The 23,736-nt window shown below is 41.7% G+C and overlaps 3 protein-coding genes across 7 annotated transcripts; 1 reads left to right on the top strand and 2 right to left on the bottom strand.

Moving 5' to 3' along the window:
- Positions 1-3,150: 3,150 nt before the first annotated feature.
- On the bottom strand, positions 3,151-8,182 carry LOC146252138 (calcium-independent phospholipase A2-gamma-like). 3 transcript variants are annotated; one of them, XM_084679523.1, is made up of 9 exons: positions 7,945-8,182; positions 5,625-7,216; positions 5,311-5,463; positions 5,055-5,212; positions 4,845-4,939; positions 4,564-4,735; positions 4,377-4,434; positions 4,065-4,259; positions 3,151-3,950 (listed from the first exon to the last, which is right to left on the bottom strand). In XM_084679523.1, exons 2-9 carry the CDS (start codon positions 7,113-7,115, stop codon positions 3,492-3,494), a joined length of 2,781 nt encoding a protein of 926 aa, XP_084535649.1. In that variant the 5' UTR covers positions 7,116-7,216; positions 7,945-8,182; the 3' UTR covers positions 3,151-3,491. The 3 variants fall into 3 exon arrangements, with proteins under 3 accessions (XP_084535649.1, XP_084535651.1, XP_084535650.1); XM_084679525.1 differs by lacking the exon at positions 7,945-8,182 and adding an exon at positions 7,324-7,711; XM_084679524.1 differs by lacking the exon at positions 7,945-8,182 and having other exon boundaries at positions 5,625-7,300.
- Positions 8,183-8,506: 324 nt separating this feature from the next.
- Positions 8,507-10,506, bottom strand: LOC146252137 (uncharacterized). Its single transcript, XM_084679533.1, has 3 exons — positions 10,125-10,506; positions 9,565-9,753; positions 8,507-9,332 (listed from the first exon to the last, which is right to left on the bottom strand). Exons 1-3 carry the CDS (start codon positions 10,263-10,265, stop codon positions 9,141-9,143), a joined length of 522 nt encoding a protein of 173 aa, XP_084535659.1. The 5' UTR covers positions 10,266-10,506; the 3' UTR covers positions 8,507-9,140.
- A 105-nt stretch (positions 10,507-10,611) lies between these two features.
- LOC146252136 (monocarboxylate transporter 2-like) lies at positions 10,612-15,423 on the top strand. Of its 3 annotated transcripts, XM_084679531.1 has the most exons (7): positions 10,615-10,878; positions 11,701-11,962; positions 12,082-12,173; positions 12,268-12,317; positions 12,457-12,600; positions 13,269-14,132; positions 14,243-15,423. In XM_084679531.1, exons 4-7 carry the CDS (start codon positions 12,293-12,295, stop codon positions 14,464-14,466), a joined length of 1,257 nt encoding a protein of 418 aa, XP_084535657.1. In that variant the 5' UTR covers positions 10,615-10,878; positions 11,701-11,962; positions 12,082-12,173; positions 12,268-12,292; the 3' UTR covers positions 14,467-15,423. The 3 variants fall into 3 exon arrangements, with proteins under 3 accessions (XP_084535656.1, XP_084535654.1, XP_084535657.1); XM_084679530.1 differs by having other exon boundaries at positions 10,612-10,878; positions 11,824-11,962; positions 12,082-12,317; XM_084679528.1 differs by having other exon boundaries at positions 10,612-10,878; positions 12,082-12,317.
- The last annotated feature ends 8,313 nt before the right edge of the window (positions 15,424-23,736 follow it).

Genomic DNA, 23,736 nt, shown 5'->3' with positions numbered 1-23,736 from the left:
GCTGGGTAACCCAGACAGTTTATACATTAAAGCTGAGCAAAACAAGTTTCCTTGTTTGCTTGAGTCCCACACTGAATTCATTCATTATTACAATAAATGAAACATATCAGTCCATGAGGAAATACAATTCCGCCCATGTTCTGCCTTCTGATGGTTATGATGACATCAATGTTGTGGGCCTTATTGTTGGCTGCTATAAATTAGAGAACAGAGAATGAATGCAATGTTTGTCTCTCTTGTATTAATTTTCATGCCCCACAACTGTCATGTGACATTCTAACAATGGCTGTTCCGAGAAAGAAAGAACTACAGAGAACATGTAACACTGATGTTGATACTTTTTCATGTCCTGTTCACAGTGTGTGTTACAGGAAATCCTAGAATGTAACATCAGTCAGACCTAGGCCTGCTGAAAGGGCAGAGTCCATTGCCATACAGCTGAGAACCCTGAAGGAAAAAGAAAAGCTTTCTTTTCTAGAAACAGCACCCAAGACCCATGAGAGAGTGTAGCCGTGGGAGACAAAAGCTGTCTCAAACCACTTCACATAGCTCTGACCTGTGTGGGCGTCCAGGAATCCACACACACAGCTGCAGCATAGCAGCACCCGACCTGCATGTATAAGCATTCATGTACTCTACCCTCACAATGCTGCATAAAGACGTTATGCCACATAGACACACAGAGAACAACCAAAATGTAGGTTTTCCACGTGCTGTTTAAAATTAAAACAATGTATGGTAACTATGTAAACTAAAGGTTAGACTTAAATTCCAAACTGGCCTCTGTCAGGTACTGTAGAGTCAATGTACTGTGTACCAGTCACACAGTCATTAACTCTGCAGAGTGACTCCAAAGGTGCAGTGTACACCCAGACCAACCTCCATAAGTAGCCTACAGAGATGTAGGCCAATAAGATCCTGCTGCTATCACACACGAGAGTCCTGTTGATCAGAATACAGCTAGAGTTTAATCAACCACTCATACTTGCCAGCCAGCCAGCAAGCCCTCCCCCCTCCCTCCCACAGAGCATCATCCTCAATATGACTGACACTGAGACCTCGAGTTGGCTCACACAGGAAACAAAAGCAGGGCAGTATGTTAAACCACTTGGGTCCTGGCATGGCCTTTCTCAGGGCCGTATTATGCCGGGGCACCTCGGCTTGGCAGGGAGCAGGGGGCAGGGAGCAGGGAGCAGTGCCATGCACCAGACTGCACAGTAGATGACTGGCAGACAGAGGCAGCTCCTGGAGGACAAGAAGGTCTCTATGCCTGCAGGTCCCCCCTGGCACGTGTGCCCAGGCCTGGGTAGGAGCAGATTGCATGTGGGAGGGCTCCTCCACACTGGCTAACTGTTCAGGCTCAGACAGGAGCAGTCACTACCCTGTAGGGACACTGCGTCAGGGAGGACAGAGGTGGTGAGCACTGCAACATTCCACTAGAGCAGGGTCAACAGCATCCACTGGACACAAAGGTCTTCTTTGAAGATATCGTCAGGTGTATGCACATTCTCAACTGGTACCATGTCACTTGATTGGAGTGATGTGAAACTAACTTACATCATTATTAATTAACCAAAAATATATAATTAATAATAAAAGGTTTTCTGTAGCATGTAATTCAATCTAAATTAAAAAAATATGATGTACAGTACAAGTTAGAAATGTTTCACCGAAGAACCAACATCTAACAATAGATGCATCTAAAATCTGAAATGGCAGTCTTGGAAACAAAAAACAAACAATGTTGAGTATTCACTCTGAAAACTGCTCATTCAGAGAGAAACCCACCCTTTTCTCAATGGAGTGTGAGATCAGCAAAAGGTTGACTCATCCTGTGCCTCCTATCCTGCCAGAGAGCTCGCACAGTTACAAGACATCTTCACGTGGTGATAGTTACAGCGTCATGTCATACACACACAATTCTTACAGTGCATCCATTGAAGTTCCTACCAACCACATACCGAATGTTGTCAAGGATGATTCTACAAGGACAGAAGTGAAAGAGAATGAGTTAATACCTGATTTCTGGTTGCAGAGATGTTTCGATTTTTCTGTCTTTCTCCGGTAGTTTTTGCTGTGTGGCTCTCACACTGTTGAACAGCCACGGCTCTTGCCTGTGGATGGATGCTCTCTGTGTGTCGTCACTCCATCATGCTGCTGCAGGTGAGTGGGAGCCTCAGAAACAGTGACAGGTGATATCAGTATCTCATGAGGGTGTCGCGATAACCTTCCGAGCACTGATCACACGACTCCAGAACTGGGGCCCGAGTGCCCACAATAATACGTCCTTTGTGAAACCTAAACATAACGTCATCTCCACTGTCAACGCCAATAGGACTTGAATAAACAACTTTGATTGGATAGTGATAAATAACACACACATCTATTTGTACAGCAATCTACCAAACTTTGGAAGTACAGTATATTTCAGAAACGTCAATGTAATTTTGACTTTTGTTATCCTTGCTGTTGTTCTGGAGTGGCAGGCGGGGGGGGGGGGGGGGGGGGACAGGCTATGGACCTTGTGTCTTCTCTCTGGCTGGCACAGACACACTCACCCTCTCACAAAGCCGCTCTGTCTCCAGCACAGAGTGTCTTTGACAGTGTCCAGGCAGGCCATTGCCACAGGACTCAGGCTGATGTTAACCCCTAACACTGGGGTGGTGGAAAAACACAATTTAGGGCTTATTCACTCCTTTTCAGCCGATCAGCAATTACATCACCAGCACAGGTCTGACCATTTGTTTGTGGTAACTTAAATGTAAGAGAATTAAAGAGGACTTGATTGTGAAATGATCTTAACAGAGTTTGTCTGTGATTTCACATTAAGGTCCTCATTTACTAACATTGCGACCACAGCTTAATCTGCGCCTTTGCCCAAACGCCAATAGCGCAGGGTGTATTTTCGCATTTTGCGTGGTATTTATCAAACCAGATCCTCGGCGGGCAATCAGCACCTTAATCCGCTCTTTAGTGTTAATTAGCGCCGTTAAAAGACGGGAGAAATCACTATTTTACGCTTGAAATGGGCGCAATCCTGTTAGTAAATGAGGCCCTGAGTGTGTATGGCACGGCTCCAAATAAAAAGCTAAACTTAATCTAACTATGGAAAGATGGGATCCTCGTGACAGAAGACAAAGAAAACTTCAGCAGTGTGAAAATAAATACTGTTTATTTAGAAATGTCTACAGTCACAAATACATAATACATGTAATGAGTGCATGAAATCCACCATTGTGGAGAATGGCCACAAGTGCCAGGTCAAGCACTTATATTTACAGTACATTCATTAGCCTTGCATTGCAAAAAGGAGGTCACTTTTACCACAATATTACATTATGACAATATGACCCAGATGGAACTGCAACCCCTCTGATATTCTTTCAAATGTGTAAATGACACATGCAAAGGGTAAAGGTCTGTGTGGTTCCATACATGTTTCAAACAAGCACTAGTAACTTCATAAATACATACATCCAGTATGTGTTACCTCACACCCAGCTCTGCTTCATCTCCCAGGCCCGCTCACTGAGCCAGTCCTTGGTTTGGGCCACGGCTGTGCGCTCAGCCCCCAGCACCAAGCACAGTCTGGCCAGCTTGGGTTTGTTCCTCCCCAGGTACAGCTGAGTGTCTGCCTGCAGCTGGTCCAGGGCCCCCGGTCGGCTCTCATCCAGGGAGACCTCAGCACTCAGCATGGGGTTGAAGCGGAAGTAGATGTCTGGGGCCAGCAGGTCATCCAGCAGGGTGTGGACCCCCTCGGTGTCTGTGGCGCTGTAGATCAGGGTGCTGATCTTGGCTCGGAGGCTGGTGGATGTGGCGGGGCCCCTTTTGGTGTTGTCAAAGCGACCGGTGCCCAGTGACAACACACACTGGAAGGGCTGGTTGGGCCACAGCAGACGGCTCTCGTGGACAGCCAGGGCACATGGGTTGTTAAGGATGATCCCCCCATCCTAAAAAAAGACCACAATCTGAGATCCAATCCAAGGGTGTCTTTGCCCCAGAACCACTGCAGACTCAACCAAAATGAGCGATTGGAAGTGAGGAGTACGTGCCAGTCCTCCTACCTGGTGGATGTCACTGTGTAGGGGGAACTCCTGGAAGTACCCCGGGGCAGCTGAGGATGCCCGAACTGCCTGCCACATCCGGTAGCCAGAACCCCCTGCGTAGCGGCTGAGACGTCCCGGGGAATGATTGTAGTTCCGGAAGATGAACGGCTTGGGACTGGTGCCCCAGTTCACCACTGCACTGACAGCTGACACCTGGATAAGCACAGACAATGGGGACACTTTCAGTGCATATAGAGCACGGCTCCCATTGATTTAATCATGCAAGAAATCCCTTGTGTGTCCGTGAGAGGGTGCTAACAATAAATTCACCTTTGGGCTTAACTCATCCCTGGCTGTTTTAATCAGGACTTTCTCCCCCATCTTCTCACTGGGGAAGGTCAGAGACAAAGTATACCTTTAAAAAATACATGTCCAGGCTGACTACAGCGCTCTCAGTCAAATTGTACCAGAAACGCCATCAGAGCCCATGCAAGGTTGGACTGGTCTGTAGCCCTACCGGAGTATCATCTCCCAGGTGTCGGTGCTGTAGTAGGAGTGACTCCAGCCCATCTTCATGGTACCCACCAGGGGGTTCTGACGGAATACATCTGACCCGAAGCGACGGTACATTTCTTCACACTCCTCCAGAGAGAAACGAGCCAGGCCCAACATGAAGGCCAGAACCGCCCCTGTACACACACACACACACACACACACAGAGAACACATTCATCCAGTTTCAAACCTACACTTACAAAATGATATAAATATTGATCCACTGTCACATGTATGTCCTCACCTGTGCTCACTCCACAGATGTAGTCAAACAGCTGGTGCACCTGCTTGCCTGTCTCTGCCTCCAGCTGCTTCAGCACCTGCAAGGGCACCACCCCTCTGGATAAGGCACACAGGAGGAAGGGTTGAGAGGAAAAGCCTACATGGCATTCATAAGTACAGAAACAGGACTAATAAAGTCTCCAGATTGGAAATCCAGTCAGGCTCATGTTACCTTGTGCCACCACCATCAATTGACAGCACTCTTATTCCTCGACCTTTGACCGGATCTATATAGCCAATCAGAGCCAGGCTTTCTCTTATAACACTCTGAAGGTCCTGGTTGTCTCTGTGGCTACGTCTTTGTCTTAATAGCTTAACAGCAGTTTTCTCCTGAAAATACAATGAGGTGTATTAGATAACCCATAATCACATTGTATAAAGCTGACATTGCGAGGTGTCTGAGTGACTGCATGAACACTCTGGGGTACCTGCCACACCACCAGTTTGCAAGCAGGGTGTTTGATGAGGTGTCTGTTGAGCTCCTTGATGCAGGTGGTGAGGGCGTCTGGAGATAATGAGTGTCCCAGACTCCCCACCAGGGCTCTTGTCTGCTCCTCTGCTTGGTTCCTGCTCATCACCACCTTTGGACAGCAGACACGTCTTGACAGTCACAAACAGAGGCAATGACACATTTTTTGCCGCAGATATTTCTTATTAATCCAATGACACACTCTCCATTTGGTATCTGAGTAGCTTGGATGGTAGTTGTTATTTAACACTGACTGTGTTTAGGGTGACTCACCCTTCTATTTATTGACGCTTCTGAGTGTGCAGTAGTAGTTTGGGCAGTTTTATTGAGGTAGCCCCCTAGCAGGTTAGGGATGGCACTACTTGGTTGGCGGAAGCAGTCCATGAAGGACACAGCCTTTTGTTTCTGAAAGGCAGCAGATTTGGTGTCCATTTCTTCGTCCTGCTGTCTGTATCCTTCTTCTTGTTCCTCCTTCAAGGCACCTTGACCTTTAAAATACCGGTTCACATGATTGGCCATTTGTGCATAGGTCTCTCCGAAGCTGGTTGATATGCTGCTGGTATGGAACAAGCCTGGAGATTGAGGATGGAGTATGTCTTCCTCCTGCTTTGGTTCTAACGGGAACGTTTTATTCCCGAGGTCAGCATGTGTGGAAAATTGCTGTTGGTAAGTCAGCCTGCTTGGCACACAATTGACGCCAGTATGTTCTCTCTGTTGAGGCTTAGGTTCAGTTTCGTCTGAGACTTTAGCTCCAAAGTACCTGTTGATATGTTTGGAAAAGTGAAGGTAGCCTTCGTCCCAGTTACTGGGGACATCATCACTGTCGACAGTGGAGGTCAGGACTGGTGCTGCACAGGTCTCCAACTGGGCATGTTCAGCTCCCTTCATATTCTCATCATGACTTCTCATTGATATTCTCATCCTCTGTCTCCGGGTTGATCCCCTGTGTGAAGCCAGATTATTCTGCGTCTCCTGCATCTGGACATCCAGAGCAGGACCCTTTGAGAACACTGAGTTAATGTGATGAGTTACATAAGTGTAGCTCTCCCCAAACCTGGTGGCCAGGGAGCTTGGGTGAAATAACTGCAGCCCAGAATATATCTGGCCTTTTGTGCCTATCTCTGTCGAACTCTCTGAGGGTCTCTGGCTCTCTTCACACATTGTAGTCTGTGTTGAGTCCCTGTCCTCCATTTGGCTTCTCTCTCTGGCTACCCGGTAACTGTGAACACGTCTCTGAGCCCTGCTCACACGCTCTGGAGTTGGGGAGGCAAGGCAAGCATTCACAGCACCAGGAGAAACCGAAACATTCTTTCCCTTGAAATAACAATTGATATGACTGGAGAGGCGGATAAAAGATTCTCCCAGACGGACTCCCAACATACTCAGCTGGAATGCTGTTTGGCTTTCCTCGTACACTCCGATAGGTGCCTCCGCTTTGACAGCACCTCTCCCAGAGGTTGAACAGTATCGGAGAGCCTGGGTATGCTGTATTCCTCTTGAGCCATTCCTAAAAAGGTGGCCAGGGGCGATGTCCAAATATCGATGTTTTAACCTAGAAGTCTTAGGAGTGCCTCTTCTAATAGCACTAATATGGAGAGGGGAGGACAGCAGGGAGTTGGCACTTACATCCTGGGAGAGGGGAGTCTTAGCCAGGTGGGGAAGGGTTCTAAGGATGGTGATAATGTACCTGAGCTTGCAGTACAGTCTTATCGTCCGCCCTCCCAGGGGACTCACACACAGGCTTGGGTTGAGGTAGCGACCCATCTTTGGCCTTGGTGTAAAAAGCTGGAAACAAAAGCAACTGAAATGGAGATAGGAAATGGGGCTGTACTGGCTTAGGCCACAGTATTACATTCATCTGGCACCTAGGAAATACAAGAATAAAAACTAGTTACACATTTAAAAAAAAAACATATTCACTGGTCAACAGAACAATACCACATGTCTATCTCTAAAAAGCAGGAAAAACAACCTGTCCGATTCTCCTCCTCCCAAGACCATGACTGACTGGAACACAAGCACATTCCCCTGCCACAACAAATCCCTTTAAGGATGGCTTTAGGAGGAGGAGTTAGTCACAGTGTTTACAAACATCTACAATGCATCCTTGATTTATGTGAATCAAATCTCATCACAATCCTGTGACATGATGCCATGTTACAGTAAATGCTAGTAATCTTAGTTGGGCTTTAGTAGTCTGGCGAGTATTGTAATCGGCAACAAAACAGCCCTTACTCCACATACTTTATACAGAAGATATCCCCATCATTTGAAGCTGAAATCTGAGTAGAGCAGATTGCTCTGACTTTAGGATACTACTTTGGCAAGAGATATCATAATTACCTTTAACGACCCTAATTCAACATGAAATTATAATAGTAATCCACAAACTACACAAAAAATCTGCATTGATTATGGAAATGTAAATGTTTTTACTACATATTAGTCAGTGTGAAATGCAGTGGATGCCTTAACCAACTGCAGAACATTTGTCAATAAAAACACAAATAGTAAACCACCTCTGCAGGAAGGTCATAGCTTGTTCATGGTAGCTTGAGAAACATTTCTTGAGTGAACCATGAGAAAGATTTACCTTTAACACAAAATCCTCCTGTGCTGTCTGTCCCGTCGTATTTCTTCTCTTTGATTCTTGTAACAGATTTGGGTCCTGGTTTGATATCTAGTAAACCACTTCAGAAGTACATTGCAGACACTGTTTTGATACCTAATCCTATACAACCTTCCTGCAGGATCTTAATCCTATTGGCTGTCTTGAACTGTGGGCCGGGCATGTCAGCCCTCCAACTGACCAATCCTCTGGCTAAGATCACCGCTTAAGGTCATCTGCTGTCACCTCTTTCTGCTAAATGCAAAGTAAATCTAAAATTAGGCCCGGGGAAGATAACTGGAGGGCTTCAAATAAGGTGGAAATGTCATTGACGTACATAGACCACATCCAGGCTGACTTCATTCTGGAAAGTGTGACTATGGTGTCAGGTGAATTCATTTCATTGAGTTTCCTAGAAGGAAATGTGTATACTTCACTGTGGCATCCCCCATCAGTTTATGGTTTATGGCCATAGAATTATGTTAAATATATTCACTACATTTGTAAATATACATGTCCAATCACACTGACAACAGCCTGAAACATATTAAGGTTTTAACTTTGACTCTTGTTTTTGTGTCAATAAAATATACTTTAAAATAGATGTGCCACATGCCACAAAGATCTGTGTTTAGTAAACAACACAAATCACTCTGCAAGTGTTACCTTGTGCCTAAGGTTAGGCACGTCCTGTACAGTACTGATATCATTTGTTGTATAAACATGGGGACGATAAGAGATTATAAATTGAATTACACAACACAAATCACATACTTTATGTAGGTATAACTAATGTTTACTAAATGAAATATTATGAATAAGCAACTGATTGCACAAAACACATCAACAAAAGTCTGCACATTTTCTTAAGATATATTATTGCATTTGGTGTCAACCGTCTCAAACAACATCCAATCTAAAGAGTCTGAAGGAACATTCTTAAACTCAGGATGTTACTGAGTAAATAACAATTTAAATTGTGCCATTTTGTTCCATGGGCAAATCCATGTCTCTACAGTCTACAGTGACATCTAGTGGCAACTTCAGGTTCCACAGTGTTCAGATGTTGGATGCATTCCTGACAAGCATAAGCTGTATAACTCAGTTCTATTTAGTAGTAACTTGACCATAAAGGCTTTCCTCCATGGGACATTTTTCCATATTCACTTCCTGTTAAGGTTTCAAGGCTCTTTCTTTACACAGCGTCCTGAGGTGCATTCGTCACGTCCAGTCCACTTCAGACGATTTCTGGCAAAGATGGCATAGCTTTTGTCCATGAACGGTTTGATAGGTGGCCACATCAGGAAGCGCCCCAGCCAGCCTAGACCCACAGCAGTGTACATCACTTTGAAAGCTGGGACTCCATGTTGAACCTGCAAGAGGATTATGGGACTACCTGAGTAATAGTGCCATCCAGAGAAATAGAGCAAATTAAGTCTAATATTGTTTGTACATCATTGCTGTCAGAACGTCTAAGATTTTGCTGTAGACCTATGTATTAAAGACTGCAGTGGGAAATGTATCAACTGTGTCAATAATAGACCTACATTATTCACAAGTTGCTAGTAACAGAATAGATGTCCGTAAAGGGGCATTTTGAGATACCTTATTGTTTCCATCAATTACTGTCATTTCTTTCATTGCCATCTCATAGCTGATTCCTTGATACTTCACTTGATCATAACCTGGAAGCGAGATATCCACAAAATCTACTTTGCTTGGCCTGTTCCTCTGTAGATACTGTAAGAATCTGATCTCTTTCACACATATGGGGCACTCTCCATCATACAACACCTGTCATACAGAATCAAAACAATATGGGCAAATTGTTAAAAACATTACTGGACTACTTAACCTTGAAAAAGTACCCAACCTGACATTTCCCCAGAAGACAATCCACCAGGGATACTACATTAACCAGTGATTTGTAAACCAACGTACCAAAACAGTACAGTAGGCTAGTTAGACTACAGTAGCTAGCTAACACGCAAACATCATACTGATTTAATATGTAGGCCTAGATAGTACTTTGTAGAAATGTTATGTTATCTTATAGAACTACGTCCACAGCTTTTATGGCAAATATGTAACGCTAACTAGCCTATGACGGTATGCAATATTAAGCACATTTGGGAAACAAAGGAGACAAAGGCGTTGTTGCTTACCCTGACACCAGCAGAGTCAGTGGAGAAAGTCCCATGAAAACAGGGAATTCTGGCATTACCAACCGTTGCCCTGAAATCAAATTGATGCCTGGCAATTCTCACCAAAGCCAAAGAGCTCCTCAAGTTGGAGAGCAGGAGCATTTTGTCCAGTAAACTAGCCCGACATTGAACGGCTACACACAAGCGTTACAAAACTGGTTAAGTAACGTCAGCTACGTGTAATTATCTAACTACATTAGAACACAAGCTAGCAAAACTACATTGTACACTGGCTCTCATTTATTGACTTGTTCACTTACTCATGGTAATGGGTAGGCTATAAGACCATAGACTGTGGTTAAAACTAGTATTTTACATGAACCAAAGGGCTACACCGTAGCGTCATGGGATTTGTAGTTCAACACCAATTTGTTGCCTGTAAAATGAACTACAAGACTAGAAGGAGGATCATGAATTATTTCATTACGTTACCGAGTAAACGGCAGGTGGAAAAAAGGAAAGTGAAGCTCTATTCACAATATTTATCTTCTCAGTTGTTCCCGGTTTCAATCATGTTGGATCTTTAGTGAACCTTAAGGAATGTAGGAACATCTAACTAGTAGCCTAGGGGAGAGTGGGGTGATGTGTGCCAGCGGGGAAGTTGTGCCACCCCCTGTGTCTGGGGAACCATAGAAGAAATTGGTCAAGTGACCAGACATTTTTAAAGAGTCAGTCATTTTACTCCTGTAAAGAAGAGAGCCTCATTGCATGAGAGGTAAGCACATTTAAGTGTTTTGCCTTCCAAAGTACATTTTCTATGATCAACATTTTTTGATTGTTGTATCTGAACAGTTATAGACAATTTTGAAAACATATCACACATGTTTTAGTGCTTTGGTAAGCTAGAAGACAATGAGTCTATATAGCTAGCTAACATGATTTTAGCTAAAAACTGCTGGCACAATTTACCCCAATGTAGGGATTGCCTAAAATCCATATTGCGATATACTTGCAGCCTCTTGTGATAACAATATATATCACAATATATAAATGATAATAGAACCATTTCAGAACAGGTTACATAGACCCCAGTGTTTCCCCACACATAGACTCATTTGTGGTGTTGCGCCACAGACCCTCCCCAGTAGCTTGCTGCTGCTCGTCGGATGGCTTAAATCATAATAACGTCCAAATAATGGATGTTGCACCGGTCTTTTTCAACAGCTTTCGCTTTCAGCCATAGCTACTGCCAATTTGTATTCTCTCTAAAGGCACAACTTACCCCGAACCGGGGGGCAAGTTGTGCCACAAGACCACTTTTTTTCAGAAAGCTATATTTCTTAAATACTATATTTCAGATCCAAAGAGATTGTTCCCAGAGATGCACCACATCCTGAAATCTATGTACATATTTTAGTTGGAAGCATTACCGACATGGCCTCGCTTTAAAGTCACTTTAAGTAAAAACTGGCACAACTCACCCCACTCTCCCCTACATGTTTTGTGAGTAATTGTTTGAAGGATAAAATCCAGCTGGGCCACTTAAATGCACAATTAAACAATTAAAAGGCAGTTAACTGATCTTAAGTTTCTCTAGATAATTCAAGATGAACCATGGGACCATATGGTATTTTTAACAACCAGCCATTTGGGACTGTAGAAAAACTGGTTGGGATGTGTTGCTATTCAAGCTATGTCTGACAACCAATCCTACAAGTAGAAGAGAATGTAGGGAGATCACGACTGCTTCAGAGGTCACAGTCAGAACCCACGTGCCGAGTTCCCATGAACATTTCAGACGATCTCTGAATGCAAGGTGGATCAGACATCAGACTGTACAGTTTCAGGCACTGACAAAGGTAAGATACTTAAATTCTTTATTTCTTGATTTTTTTCATGACGTGTAAACAATTACTTGATATTCATGAAATACCTTACTGTTGAGTCAACCTGACTTTCATATCTACTGGTTCCACAGCTAAACCTTTGGAGGCATCATGCCCCCTGCTGCAACCACCAACCTGGAATATACCCCTCCAGATGGTGGCTGGGGCTGGGCTGTAGTCTTAGGTGCTTTCATCTCTATTGGATTTTCATATGCTTTCCCCAAGTCCCTCACCATCTACTTTAAGGAGATTCAGGAGTATTTTTCTGTGTCCTACAGTGAGATAGCATGGGTGTCCTCAATTATGCTCGCTGCTATGTACGCAGGAGGTAAGTTCCAAATGTGATACAGCTTTATAAAATAGCTGAATGACTATCAATCCTACAGATGCCTATTCTTATTGAAGTTAAATATGCTTTATTCTGGTAATTGGACATATATGTAATAACCCACTTAATTCTTCTGCAGGTCCTGTGAGCAGTATACTGGTGAACCGCTATGGCAGCAGACCTGTGGTCATGGTTGGTGGCCTTATGGTCGGGATTGCTATGATAGCTGCTTCCTTTGGCCATTCTATAATGCATCTGTATTTATGTGTTGGAGTAATCGGAGGTATGTATTTTGTTCAATTGTTTTTTTGAAATGTTCACACATTGAAACATGTTTTTCTTGCAATGGGGATGTTATGTTTTAACAATCCGGCACTTGTTTTTTTGTAGTGTTTGTTTAGAGTGAGTTCTTTCTAGTTTTGAATGGGTTGTGCCCGGGCAAGGTTGGCCGTTTGTAAAGTTCTGTGCTTTTTTGTACGTCAGAAGGGTTGTATCTTTTCGTGGTGGGGAGGTCAATGCACTAGCGGGCTTTTCCCTATCTGTGTGTAGTCTCATGAAACCAGTCAAGGACAGACTGCAGGGGCTTGCTGTGTCCATGTAAAATTACAAAAGGTGATTTTGGGTTAGTCTTTGATGCTATGCTTTGAGATATGCGTGGCTTTCCCACATAAAAGCGTGATTGTTATCAGATTCAGCATTGATTGAAGTGTCACTGTCAATTTTGTAAATGGCTATGCTTTGCCAGACACATCGAACAGTGGCTCTCGGCACAGCAACCAAGCAATAGCGTGTTGAATGGGATAAATAAAATAAGAATTTGCTCATAATTTAACAAGCTCAATTCGCACGCCATTGGCAAAAATTGGTTGATCAGTTGTTAATAGGTTTAGGCACAAAATACTGAATCAGCCAGTGAGAATTTGTTGATAATGTAATCCTATCTCTTCTCAGGATTTGGCCTTGCTTTCAACCTGCAGCCCTCTCTTACTATCATAGGAAAGTACTTCTTGATTAAAAGGCCAATGGCAAATGGGCTAGCCATGGCAGGTAGCCCAGTGTTTCTCTCCACTCTGGCTCCACTCAACCAGTTCCTGTTTGACAGTTTTGGCTGGAGGGGAAGTTTCCTCATTCTGGGAGCCATTGTCCTTAATTGTTGTGTCGCTGGTGCTCTGATGAGACCAGTCAACGCAAAGAAACAACAAAGTACAACAACCTCAGCTATCTCTAATGGACCATCACCTGAGAAGAGTTCTGAAGACAACACCAACACACAATCCACTAGCCTTCTTGATGAACAAGGAGAGCCACAGAAGAGTGCCTGTGCTGATCAAATGAGTTCATTTATAGATCTCTCTCTCTTCAAACACAGAGGTTTCCTCATCTACCTAGTGGGCAATGTGTTCATGTTTTTCGGCTTCTTTGCGCCAGTCGTTTTCCTGGCCCCATATGCCAAACACAGAGGGACTGACGAGTATTCAGCAGCCTTACTGCTCTCCATTTTTGCCCTAGTAGACATGTTTGCAAGGCCAGGTACTGGTCTCATAGCCAATACCAAGTGGATTAGGCCCAGGATCCAGTACTTTTTCAGCTTTGCTGTAGCGTACAATGGTTTGTGCCACCTTATGTGTCCTCTGTTACCTGGATACACTGGTCTGGTCGTCTATGCTGTCTTCTTTGGTGTGGCATTTGGCATGGTGTGTGCCTTGCTATTTGAGGTGCTGATGGATCTAGTTGGAGCACAGAGATTCTCCAGTGCAGTAGGACTTGTCACCATTATTGAGTGTGGCCCTGTTCTTCTTGGCCCTCCAATCGCAGGTGAGTGAATGAAAAAAAACAACATGCTTGTTGAAACATATGAGCTTTGTAGATTCACTCTTACCAGAGGAATCAATGAGCTACTGTAAGAATGTCTGTTTTAACTGCAGGAGCACTGGTGGACATCTTCATGGACTACAAGTACATGTACTATGCATGTGGTGTCATGATGCTCCTGCCAGGTATTTTCCTTTTCATCATGAACTACTTCAACTACCAACGCCTGGACCAGGAGGAGAAGCTGAGGCAGTGCCAGGATGTGGACATTGGGGATGCAAAGATGTCTGTTGTGGAGGAGGGAGAAGGGGAAAGTCAAATGAGCCAAGAAGTCTGAATGGCTTTTGTGGAGTGCTGAATTTCCTGGGACTAAACACTGTACTGGTTAATATGTTTTTGCCTGTCTGGGAAGAATGTAACATATTGCTCAATAGCAAAAATGTGGCTATATTAGGAAAACTGCACAGGATTTGTGTTTTTGACATTTTTTTGTCCGCTTTTTAGTATACTGATGTGTTAATACATTTGAGATAATACTTTTAACTTGTCAAAAAGAATGAAGTGATAAAATGTGATAATCCATGAAATGAAACAAGATAATTTACAAGTACAAGCAGGTTGTTGTATAAAGGCAAACAAATGTATTGTATATTTATTACCAATAGGTGGTGCTAGAGGTTGTCAGAGATTGATCCTCTGACAATAACTAGTAACACTTCTTTGCATCTCAACGGACATGTAAAACAACATCACTGTGTGAAAAAGACTTCCTTAAGGTAGGCTTCCATAGCTTGCAGGCAGCAAGTGTTGAGTGATGTGATGATAATATTGTGCGTGGACCCATAAAACTGCAATAAGAGAAACAAATTAACATGTTATTCAGATCAATGCTCCATTTATTATTATTGTAAAAATGATACAGTACATGATCCCATATAGCGTTGTCCTGTAAGGCAGATGTTATTTACATCTCAAATGACCGTGGAATAGCTTTAAAAAAAAAAAAATAACTTTGGAAATAATAATCTGAAAATCTTTTAAACATGATTTGTAGCTAGACAATCTTGGTTTTTGATGTTTAAAGTATAACATACAGTTGGGTGAATCAAAAGACCCAGGGAATTGTTACATAATCCCATTACCTATCAAGAATAATTTGTTGTGATGAATAAATCAATGATGGACATGTGTGGACCACCTCAGCATCTACCCCCTGAGGACATGCTCAGACAAGTTTAACTTGTGGGCACAAACTGAGAAAGTGAAGGCCTCCAATTACCATCAGTCCACATAAGCCCTGTATTATCTCCTTTTTGAACAGCTTGAATGTAATCACATGTACTGAACTAGGACTGATGTCAGTAAATCTGACTTTGATTGAGACCCAGCAGATTGAATCCTGCCGGTTTGTAAGGTCAATCCTGGGGAAGGGTGCCTGTTAGACAGACACATCCACTTTGTGTTGAACACTATTCAATTTTCAGGATGGAGGGTAAATTCTAAGAAATACATTGGTGAAATTCTGATAAATCTGTTAAAATGCAGCAGCAGCCACATTTTGAAAAAAGAGGACTAACCTGTCTGGATTGGAAAACTGTTTGTCTTTGGGCCCACATCATACGTTGCAGCAAATTTCACAACAAGAGAAACAAAGAGTATTGATTTTGACAGAAAGTGTACCCCAACTACTGCACACATGACTTAGATTTAACTAAAGTAGGAAGTGATACTGTTTCCTTCATCCAGCATGATTCTTAATCTCTGCTAATCTTTAACCACTGCAGCAGAACTAATCTGCCTTCACAATGTTTAGACTCTGTGGGAAAACCACCCATTCTGCAGCTTTGTGGGTCATAATGCAAGATTGGAACATAAGGCAAAGCTTGGCCAAACATTGATGAAACACAGACACCTTCTTGAGACATGCAACCTAATAGAGGAGTACTGACATGTCACTTTCAGTCTAGCCATTATTCCTTGAAAGATTAATTTGCCATGTTGTCTCTAGAGACAGCATGTCCTGCCTTCCTCTATCATAGTCCACTACCCTCCAGTTCTCCATTTGGTAAACATTGAACTGGCTTGCTCAACATGTAAACCATGTTCAGTACACAATCAATGAAAAAAATAATGAATTTGGTTGACAGGCTGTTTTGAATGTATACATATAAACTAAGAACATTCAGCTTTAAATGAGTCAAACCCCAGAGGGCAGAGTGTGTGCGAACAACATGACTTTTCAGAAGTTTTGTCAATAGAACCTTTGGTAATGAATTACTTTTTGTCTCTTATAGGTTTCTCAGGCCACAGCTTCATGGCCATATAGTGTGGGGTGAATTGTCATGTAGTGTGTGTGAATTTGACTATAGGGAAATACAAACACAATCATCATGAAGGCAATAATCCATTGTGTAAACCCAGACAAGAAGAGGCCAGAAGAGGAACTCAAACCCCTAACGTCCATACACTAACAACTCAATTATGAGAAATACTTGTAAGAGAAACTGAGAAGCAAAGCAAAAAGACAATGAGAGTAAATGCTACCCCATAATTAATGAAATGTGGAATACATATAATCTTCCAACCATACTTAGCGGGTTTGTTTCATTTTTATGTTCAGACTATGTCAGTGTGCATTATCATCCAAACACACATTTACCCTACTTTTCAGAGCTGACAAAGCAGTGCCCCTGACCAACATCCTTAATCTGCCACTCAAAATACATTTAGCCTTTGTGAGAACAACTACTTGTCTCCAAAACACTGGATTTAAAGTCTCTCTGTGGCCTATTAAAGTCATTGTTGTGCTTTATCAATTGAATGCAGGCAGTTCTGAAAGCTTTTGTGTTTAGGGATGTTCTAGGAGCTGTAATGTGCATGGTTTTCGGATAATGCTTTGGAAGTGTCTGGTATTGAGATTGGTTCACTATAATTTTGTAAAGTTTGATATGCACAGAAATTTGATTCAGTATAGACAGATAAAGATTGAGTTTTAGAATCACAATCCTGCTCACACACAGACACAAACAAATTACATTTGTAGCTGAGAAAAACCCCCAACCATAGTTAAGTATGAGGTTGCGTTATCAGTTTAGCAGACCACATGAGGGGCCAATTCGACCTTAGAGATAAAATTGCGAGATTTAATTTTCTTTCTTCTAAATTTGAAACATTGCATCAAATCTGAGATCCCAATCCCCATTTGAAGACTCCTGAGATGGCTGTTCCAGTGGCATGTCCTTTGGGACAGAGACCCCAGCATTGGCCAAGACTGAGATGGGCTGGGGCATAGAAAAGGGAGAGGAGCAGAAATAATTACAGGAAGCACTGAGGCGTGTCAGCTTGCCCTTGCCCCAAAGTGAAAAGCAGGATGAGGCATGATGACAAATCAACTGCCAGTCCACACACCCGTCTCTGTCTTAACAGCTGTGTCTTCCCATATCAGGGACCATGTCACATTGAATCTAGGCTTGTTTTTTCTGACATTTACTGTGCATACTGTACACTTTGGATTAGAAAGCAAACAAATGTGTTTAATTTATCAAGAGGATGAGCTAAGATGAAATGATGAGCTGAAGAAGTCCAATTTGTCTGGTGTCAGGTACAGAATGAAGAGCATTTTATCAAGCATTTATTGTTCATAAGAGGGTTTGTTTGTGTGCTGCCAGCACTCTTGTCAAGTTGCAGAATCAATACTTTACATTTCAAGGACAGTCTCTGTTGTTAGGGACATGATGGGGTTGTTAACTGTGACGGCTTCTTCTTGCAGTCATAGGTAGGTCATTAACTTCCGTTCCTTGTCCAATAGTGAAACAACACTTTATGCAGAAAGAAGCCATATAGGACAATTATAAAGTCTTTATGATCTTGGAAAGATGCCCCAATTCTGATACTTTAAGTAGAATTTTCCCATGAGCAAATGTCTGTCACAGAATGGAGGTCTGGGAAAACAACCACTAGTATTGTGGAGCAAATCTCTGTGTTAATAAAAGAGAGAGGAATGAGACAATCCAGTAATGATAAAGTGACTTCAAGCGACTTCCACATCCCACATATGAATGAAAAGGTATTAGTTTCTCGACTTGAGAAGCCATCATTCCTCATCATAAAGCATTCATCAAGGCTGGTGGCTTGGCTAAAGCTTTGACTGTGGATGTCATTATCTCTAATGTCTGGCATGGAGAGAATGCCCTGAAGAAAAACACACCATTGAGTCCCTAGTTCACTGCTTCAGTTTTCATTTGAATGTGCTATTGGCTGCTAAATGCTTTAGTGTTTGTTTGCAAATACTGTCTCAGTTCAGAGACTGTTCTCAAGTTATGGAGTGCTCATGCTACTTTATCATTGCTATATTCAATCATTCAACTAAGTGAAGTGTATTATACATAGGTAAAAATGTATTTAAAAAAATTACAGATGGATGTAGGCAATGTTGATAAATAGTGAGTATTGTTGTGTGAAACACAAATTTAAGGCGAACATCTCTGATGAACAACTATGCATTATATTTATTGTATTGAGATTGGAACATTGTAATAATTGTCTCTTAAACACATGGTTTCAAGGAAGCATTTTGCATTATATACATATTTTGAAAAGGGCCAACATTCTTATTAACATACAATAGCATAATCACCTCAGGGACATCATGCAACAAACTGGCGCTGAATATAAACTACACTTTTTCATAGCCAGGTTGTACAAAGACAATCAGCTTTAATGTATTGTAATGCATTCACAAGGTGGGTCAGTAGAACAGAATTGATTCTGACTCTGAGAAGGATATTATCTTGGAAGCTAATGAAGCAGAAAAATGAGAATCTGTTTTTTCATGACTGCTCTTTTTCTTTGGTCTGTAAATCTTATTGATATGCACCCCTGACCAAAATACAGTGGAAACACAGTTACAGTCTGTGGATATTTTGCTGTTTTTGTCACAGTATATCAGGCTACTGTCAAATTATTTTATCTCAATTCCAAATTTGTTGTACAGATGATGAAGAACCCTCAAAATGGCCACAATGAAGCATATCATTGTGGGAAACCTGATAAACACTAGAGAAAAAAAAAACTATGAGAGAAGGCCCCCTCCTCCGCTGTCTAAATAGGATGATTGCCGCTGATCTGAAGGGTCCTTCAGAATGAGAGGCATTGGGAAAGAGACCAGATTATCACAAACACATGTAGGAGGTTCTGAACTTCATTTTAAACATTTCTGAACATCCTGAACTGACTCATACTCACATCACACATCTTAGTCCATTATATCCTCCAAATAGAGAAGATGAGATATAGAGAGAGATAGAGAGAAAGAAAGAAAGACCGAAAGCAGAAAGAAAGCAAAATATAGATATACTGATAGACAAAAAGATATAACAGCAGTGTCAGTGTAAAATGGGGTCCAGTTGTTTTGTAAGGACATCCTGGTCTTTATTGGGCTTTCAGCAATCTGACAATCTAATTATCCCCTTTTATAATTGGCTAGTTAGGATCTAATGACCACCATTAATCTGGTAATAGCTCCACAAGATAATTGAGGCACCCTTACCGAGTTATACAAAATGCTCGGGTGCTTTTTCTTATTCTCAAGAAATGCCCAGGAGCATAGCAAGCCATTTGCCTTATATTTCAATGGTACAGCTGTTTACTTATGTCAACATATGTTACAGTTTGTTTGCGTGTGAAATGCATTACAATTTGTGACAGCTCTTCTAAGGGTATTAGCATTATAGGTCCTAGTGCACAGTGCCAGTGATGTTGGTGACACACACACAGATTCCAGGAATTATAGATAGGGCACAGTGCCCCGTGATGCAGCTTTCTTTGTGGCTTTGGTACCTACATTTGTCAGATCACAATTTAAATGATCAAAAGTACTTTTTCAACCACATCATAAAATCAATTTCCTCCTTGAAAAACGTTCTTCTTTGTAATTCCGTGGAAGTACACAGAGCAGCTCACAACACATTTTGGGGCGTGACAAAGGTACAGACCAGAACCAAAAAAGCTGGATTTTTTTTAACCGACAGTTTTACAGCAGCAGTTTCAAATTGTGAGATTTGCATAGGAAAGAGTCAATGACAGTGTCAATGACAAGTTAAACTCGGTTTTGCAGTGAAGGACCCCTTTAATTTACACAATTCACTGATCTATACTGAAATAAAATATCAATTTTATATAGTCTTTTATATTGATATTTTATATTGTTTTTTATATTGATATAAAAAATCTATTTTATATTGGGGCCCAAAACTTAAAAAATAAATATAAATGATAAACTAGTTTCTTTTTTTTACGGGGCCCAAAATTCCTGCCAGTGCCCCTGCACCTGGCCGTATCAGTGTTGTAAAAGCGATACGAACATTTGCTTCTAAATATACCCCAAAAGCATATGACATAATTTTTGAATACGTATGCCCGTATTCTTTTGACTCCAATTCTGGATCTGCCTGGTTCCGGATCTCTGCTTGTAGACACCTTGATTGCCCTGTGATTAAACGACCCCTCTGTACTTGGATCACTCTCAGCAGTTGTTACAGCAGTGCTGTAAAAAAGTATTTTTCTGTATTGCATTGACATAAATAATGTCATATGTTTGCTGTATCCATGCCAGTTTGAGGCTTGCGAGATCAGTGGCTCAAGTGTTTAGTGGAGCTCAGCTCAGCGCTGTGATATTATGAGAGGGATGCATCGCAAACATGGCGGCATTTTCTTTTTTTCATCTCAAAGCGCTCATCCAAACAACTTCAACTGCGGCACGTCCTTGGGTCCTGATATTGACACCCGCAAAATTAAAATTTTGCACAGTCCCCGGTTCTCAAGCTAACCATTCCACTAAAGTCAACCTAAAATCTCACTATAAAACTTGCACATACACACAGACACACAGACACACAGACACACAGACAGACACACACGCGCACACACGCACACACACACACAGACACACACAGATTCCTTGCATTATAGTATAGATTATGTTTGTGGATCCTGTAAGTATTACTTTAATGAATAAAGCAGTTCCTCAAATTCCCATACTTCAAGCAATTTTACTCATTAATCTGGACATAGGACATAGTTATACCATGGATTAGTACTCTCACTGGTCCTCAGACCCAGCTGGTCTGCTGTATAATTACTCCTCTTTCTAACATAATCAACCTCACAAATATGGAACTGTAGATTATGGAAACAATGTTTTTTTCAATTACTGAATGAAAAGATGTTGATTCATTGAAATGAAACTTCATACCTATGAAATAACATGCAAAAAGCATATCATCCATCAGAATGTTTTGCAAAAACATATGAGCAAGTTTGCTGTCTTAACTATATAAATAAATAATTTCATTAAAAAGATTGAATTTCTCAGTTGAAGAGAGGACCAGAAACCAACTCACTGGAGTCTGTCTTGCTGTTTGTTACCAGTGATATATCGGAATGGTACACAGTAGATGATGGGGCTATAGACCTATCAATAATGCATAAGATAGGGCAGGAAATGACAGTCACTCTGCTCGTAGGTTCTTTCTAGACGCATAGCCATAAATTTGCAGGGTAATAATAATGATTCTTCTCAGGGAAATAAAGGCCACCCTGTGCTCCCTACAGTCATAAACCTGACTCACGCTTCCATTGGTGGGAAGAAAAATGCTTCCTCTCCAACCACACAAGAGTCATACGCAGCAGGTACTTCAAGCAGCCAACTTCATATGCAATTTTCTTTTTTAAAGGGGAAAAAATACCATTTGAGATTTAATATTCACAATTTTTGTATTAGAGTTTGCAGAGGTTGAGGAGAAAGGTGATTTTGGTGGATGTTCTGTCTTTCATTCTTCCATTTACAGAATGAGCTCTATGCTCAGTTGGATACCTGGCGCAAGCTCTGCTGTGACTATTGAATTTCTAATCTCAAACAATTGTGTTGATTACTCTTTCTTTAAATATCCCAAACCTCTTCGTATACTAAATAGACCCTAATAGCCACATTCCAAGAAATGTAATGACTTTAAATCAATTCAGATAAAGGCAACTCAATGCTCAATCAACACATAAGATATAAACTGCTCAAGGCTTTCTGAGGCATTACTGCCATGACTAGAGTTCTATTATCATTGTGTTGTATCACTTTTACCTCCTAGCATGAGCTCACTTAGCTGCTTCAAGAGCCTGCGTGGTCTCCATAGTAATGATGTCAACCTCCATCTTCCCCCTCAGTGTCCACTGCCCTGTCATCTCTGACAAGATGACGTAATATTCAGTAAGAAAGTAATACCATCATCACTCAGAGTGTCTCCAGAGTCCTCTGGTGCTCCTTTTAGTGAACCTCTCCCAGCTGCAACCGTCATATTCACTCAGCAGTCATCCCATTACTGACTCTGTAGTTTAATGGGTGAGACTGCATAACAAGGTCTGAAGAGCTGTACTGAAAGACTGAGAGGTTTGTGTTGTAGTAGGTATCACTTTAGACTTTAGTTCTTTTCAGACAGGGGTATTAGAGAGTCCAACCTTGGTTTTAAAATGCAGAGGAGCCTGATAACGATTGAAAAAAGTAAATACATGATTGTATTGACACATACATAGAACCCCACTACCACATCACCCAGCATTCACTGACATTATAGCTGTTTTTCAGGGTACTGTGTTTGGTCTTTACATACACTGGACGCACACAACCGCTTATTCAAAGGAAAAAGTAATTAACAAGAATATAATTTGGGGTCTGTCCATGAGATGATGAGCTAATGTGTTGGTAGATAAGCATTATGATTTTGTCCACCATACTGATGCTGAACTGAACAGCAATGTAAAGGGCATTATGTTTTCCTCAAGCCATCTTAGAAGACATACGTATGCATTCTGAAAGCCACAATTAAACAAAGGTGTTGCATGGAGAGAGATCTGAATCACAACTTTTAATGGGAAAAAAAACACATCGAACTTGGTGTACCCATCAACAGTAAACACCTTCTCACCTTTGCCCTTCATCCTGCAACAAAGGCCTGAGAAAAAGCAGAGTACATCAGACAAGGTAGAGGTGCATATGGATTCTTTATTTGCCTTTCAAAAGGAAAATCACAACAGACCAAAGACTTAGCACCTAATTTCCGAACTGCTATCTTTTAATTATATTGTTAAGAGTCAAGAAAAAAAATACAATTTAGTTAAATCTTCGACACACCTGGCAGTGGGAGACTCCAGAGTTGTTGCAGCAGATCTCAGGAAAAGCAGAGGAAGTAACTGGAATGGAAATACGAGGCAGAGAGCCAGAAGGCAGAGCATCTGCTCTCTCCAGAGACTGTCATCAGCACTTTGAGCTAAAAGAATGTCTACTTATGTTGAAATGCATCTGTATGGGACTCATTTTCTGTCTAAGACTGCAGCGCTCTTCAGTTATCTTTGGTTTTTAAATTGCACATGCATACATTGATTTTGGACTTAGCTATGAAATCATGAAACACAGGAATTCTGTTATTCTGAACAATTAACCAAACATTATGATATTTGCGTGATATATGAGTACAGCTCCCTCAGGTTTCTAATCGTTGACCTCAAAGTAAACAGAAACTAGAGCATATGTAAACTTTTTTTGCATTTCCATTTGATC

This window comes from Hypomesus nipponensis, chromosome 18 (genome assembly GCF_054491055.1).
Source record: "Hypomesus nipponensis isolate SF chromosome 18, ASM5449105v1, whole genome shotgun sequence".
Classification (NCBI taxonomy): Eukaryota; Metazoa; Chordata; class Actinopteri; order Osmeriformes; family Osmeridae; genus Hypomesus; species Hypomesus nipponensis.
The sequence above is the reverse complement of the archived record's forward strand: the minus strand, read 5'-3'. Positions and strand labels throughout refer to the sequence as shown.

What these genes read in the sequence shown, in the direction of transcription:
- LOC146252138 (XM_084679523.1), bottom strand. Translation starts at nt 7,115, where the DNA reads ATGGGTCGCTACCTCAACCCAAGCCTGTGTGTGAGTCCCCTGGGAGGG. An exon ending in AAGCGTCAATAAATAGAAGG is followed by an intron (nt 5,464 to 5,624) that starts GTGAGTCACCCT and finishes TGCTGTCCAAAG; the next exon opens with GTGGTGATGAGCAGGAACCA. An exon ending in CATCTGTGGAGTGAGCACAG is followed by an intron (nt 4,736 to 4,844) that starts GTGAGGACATAC and finishes GTGTGTGTACAG; the next exon opens with GGGCGGTTCTGGCCTTCATG.
- LOC146252137 (XM_084679533.1), bottom strand. Translation starts at nt 10,265, where the DNA reads ATGCTCCTGCTCTCCAACTTGAGGAGCTCTTTGGCTTTGGTGAGAATT. An exon ending in CTGACTCTGCTGGTGTCAGG is followed by an intron (nt 9,754 to 10,124) that starts GTAAGCAACAAC and finishes TCTGTATGACAG; the next exon opens with GTGTTGTATGATGGAGAGTG. An exon ending in TAATTGATGGAAACAATAAG is followed by an intron (nt 9,333 to 9,564) that starts GTATCTCAAAAT and finishes ATCCTCTTGCAG; the next exon opens with GTTCAACATGGAGTCCCAGC.
- LOC146252136 (XM_084679530.1), top strand. Translation starts at nt 12,101, where the DNA reads ATGCCCCCTGCTGCAACCACCAACCTGGAATATACCCCTCCAGATGGT. An exon ending in CGCTGCTATGTACGCAGGAG is followed by an intron (nt 12,318 to 12,456) that starts GTAAGTTCCAAA and finishes ATTCTTCTGCAG; the next exon opens with GTCCTGTGAGCAGTATACTG. An exon ending in ATGTGTTGGAGTAATCGGAG is followed by an intron (nt 12,601 to 13,268) that starts GTATGTATTTTG and finishes ATCTCTTCTCAG; the next exon opens with GATTTGGCCTTGCTTTCAAC.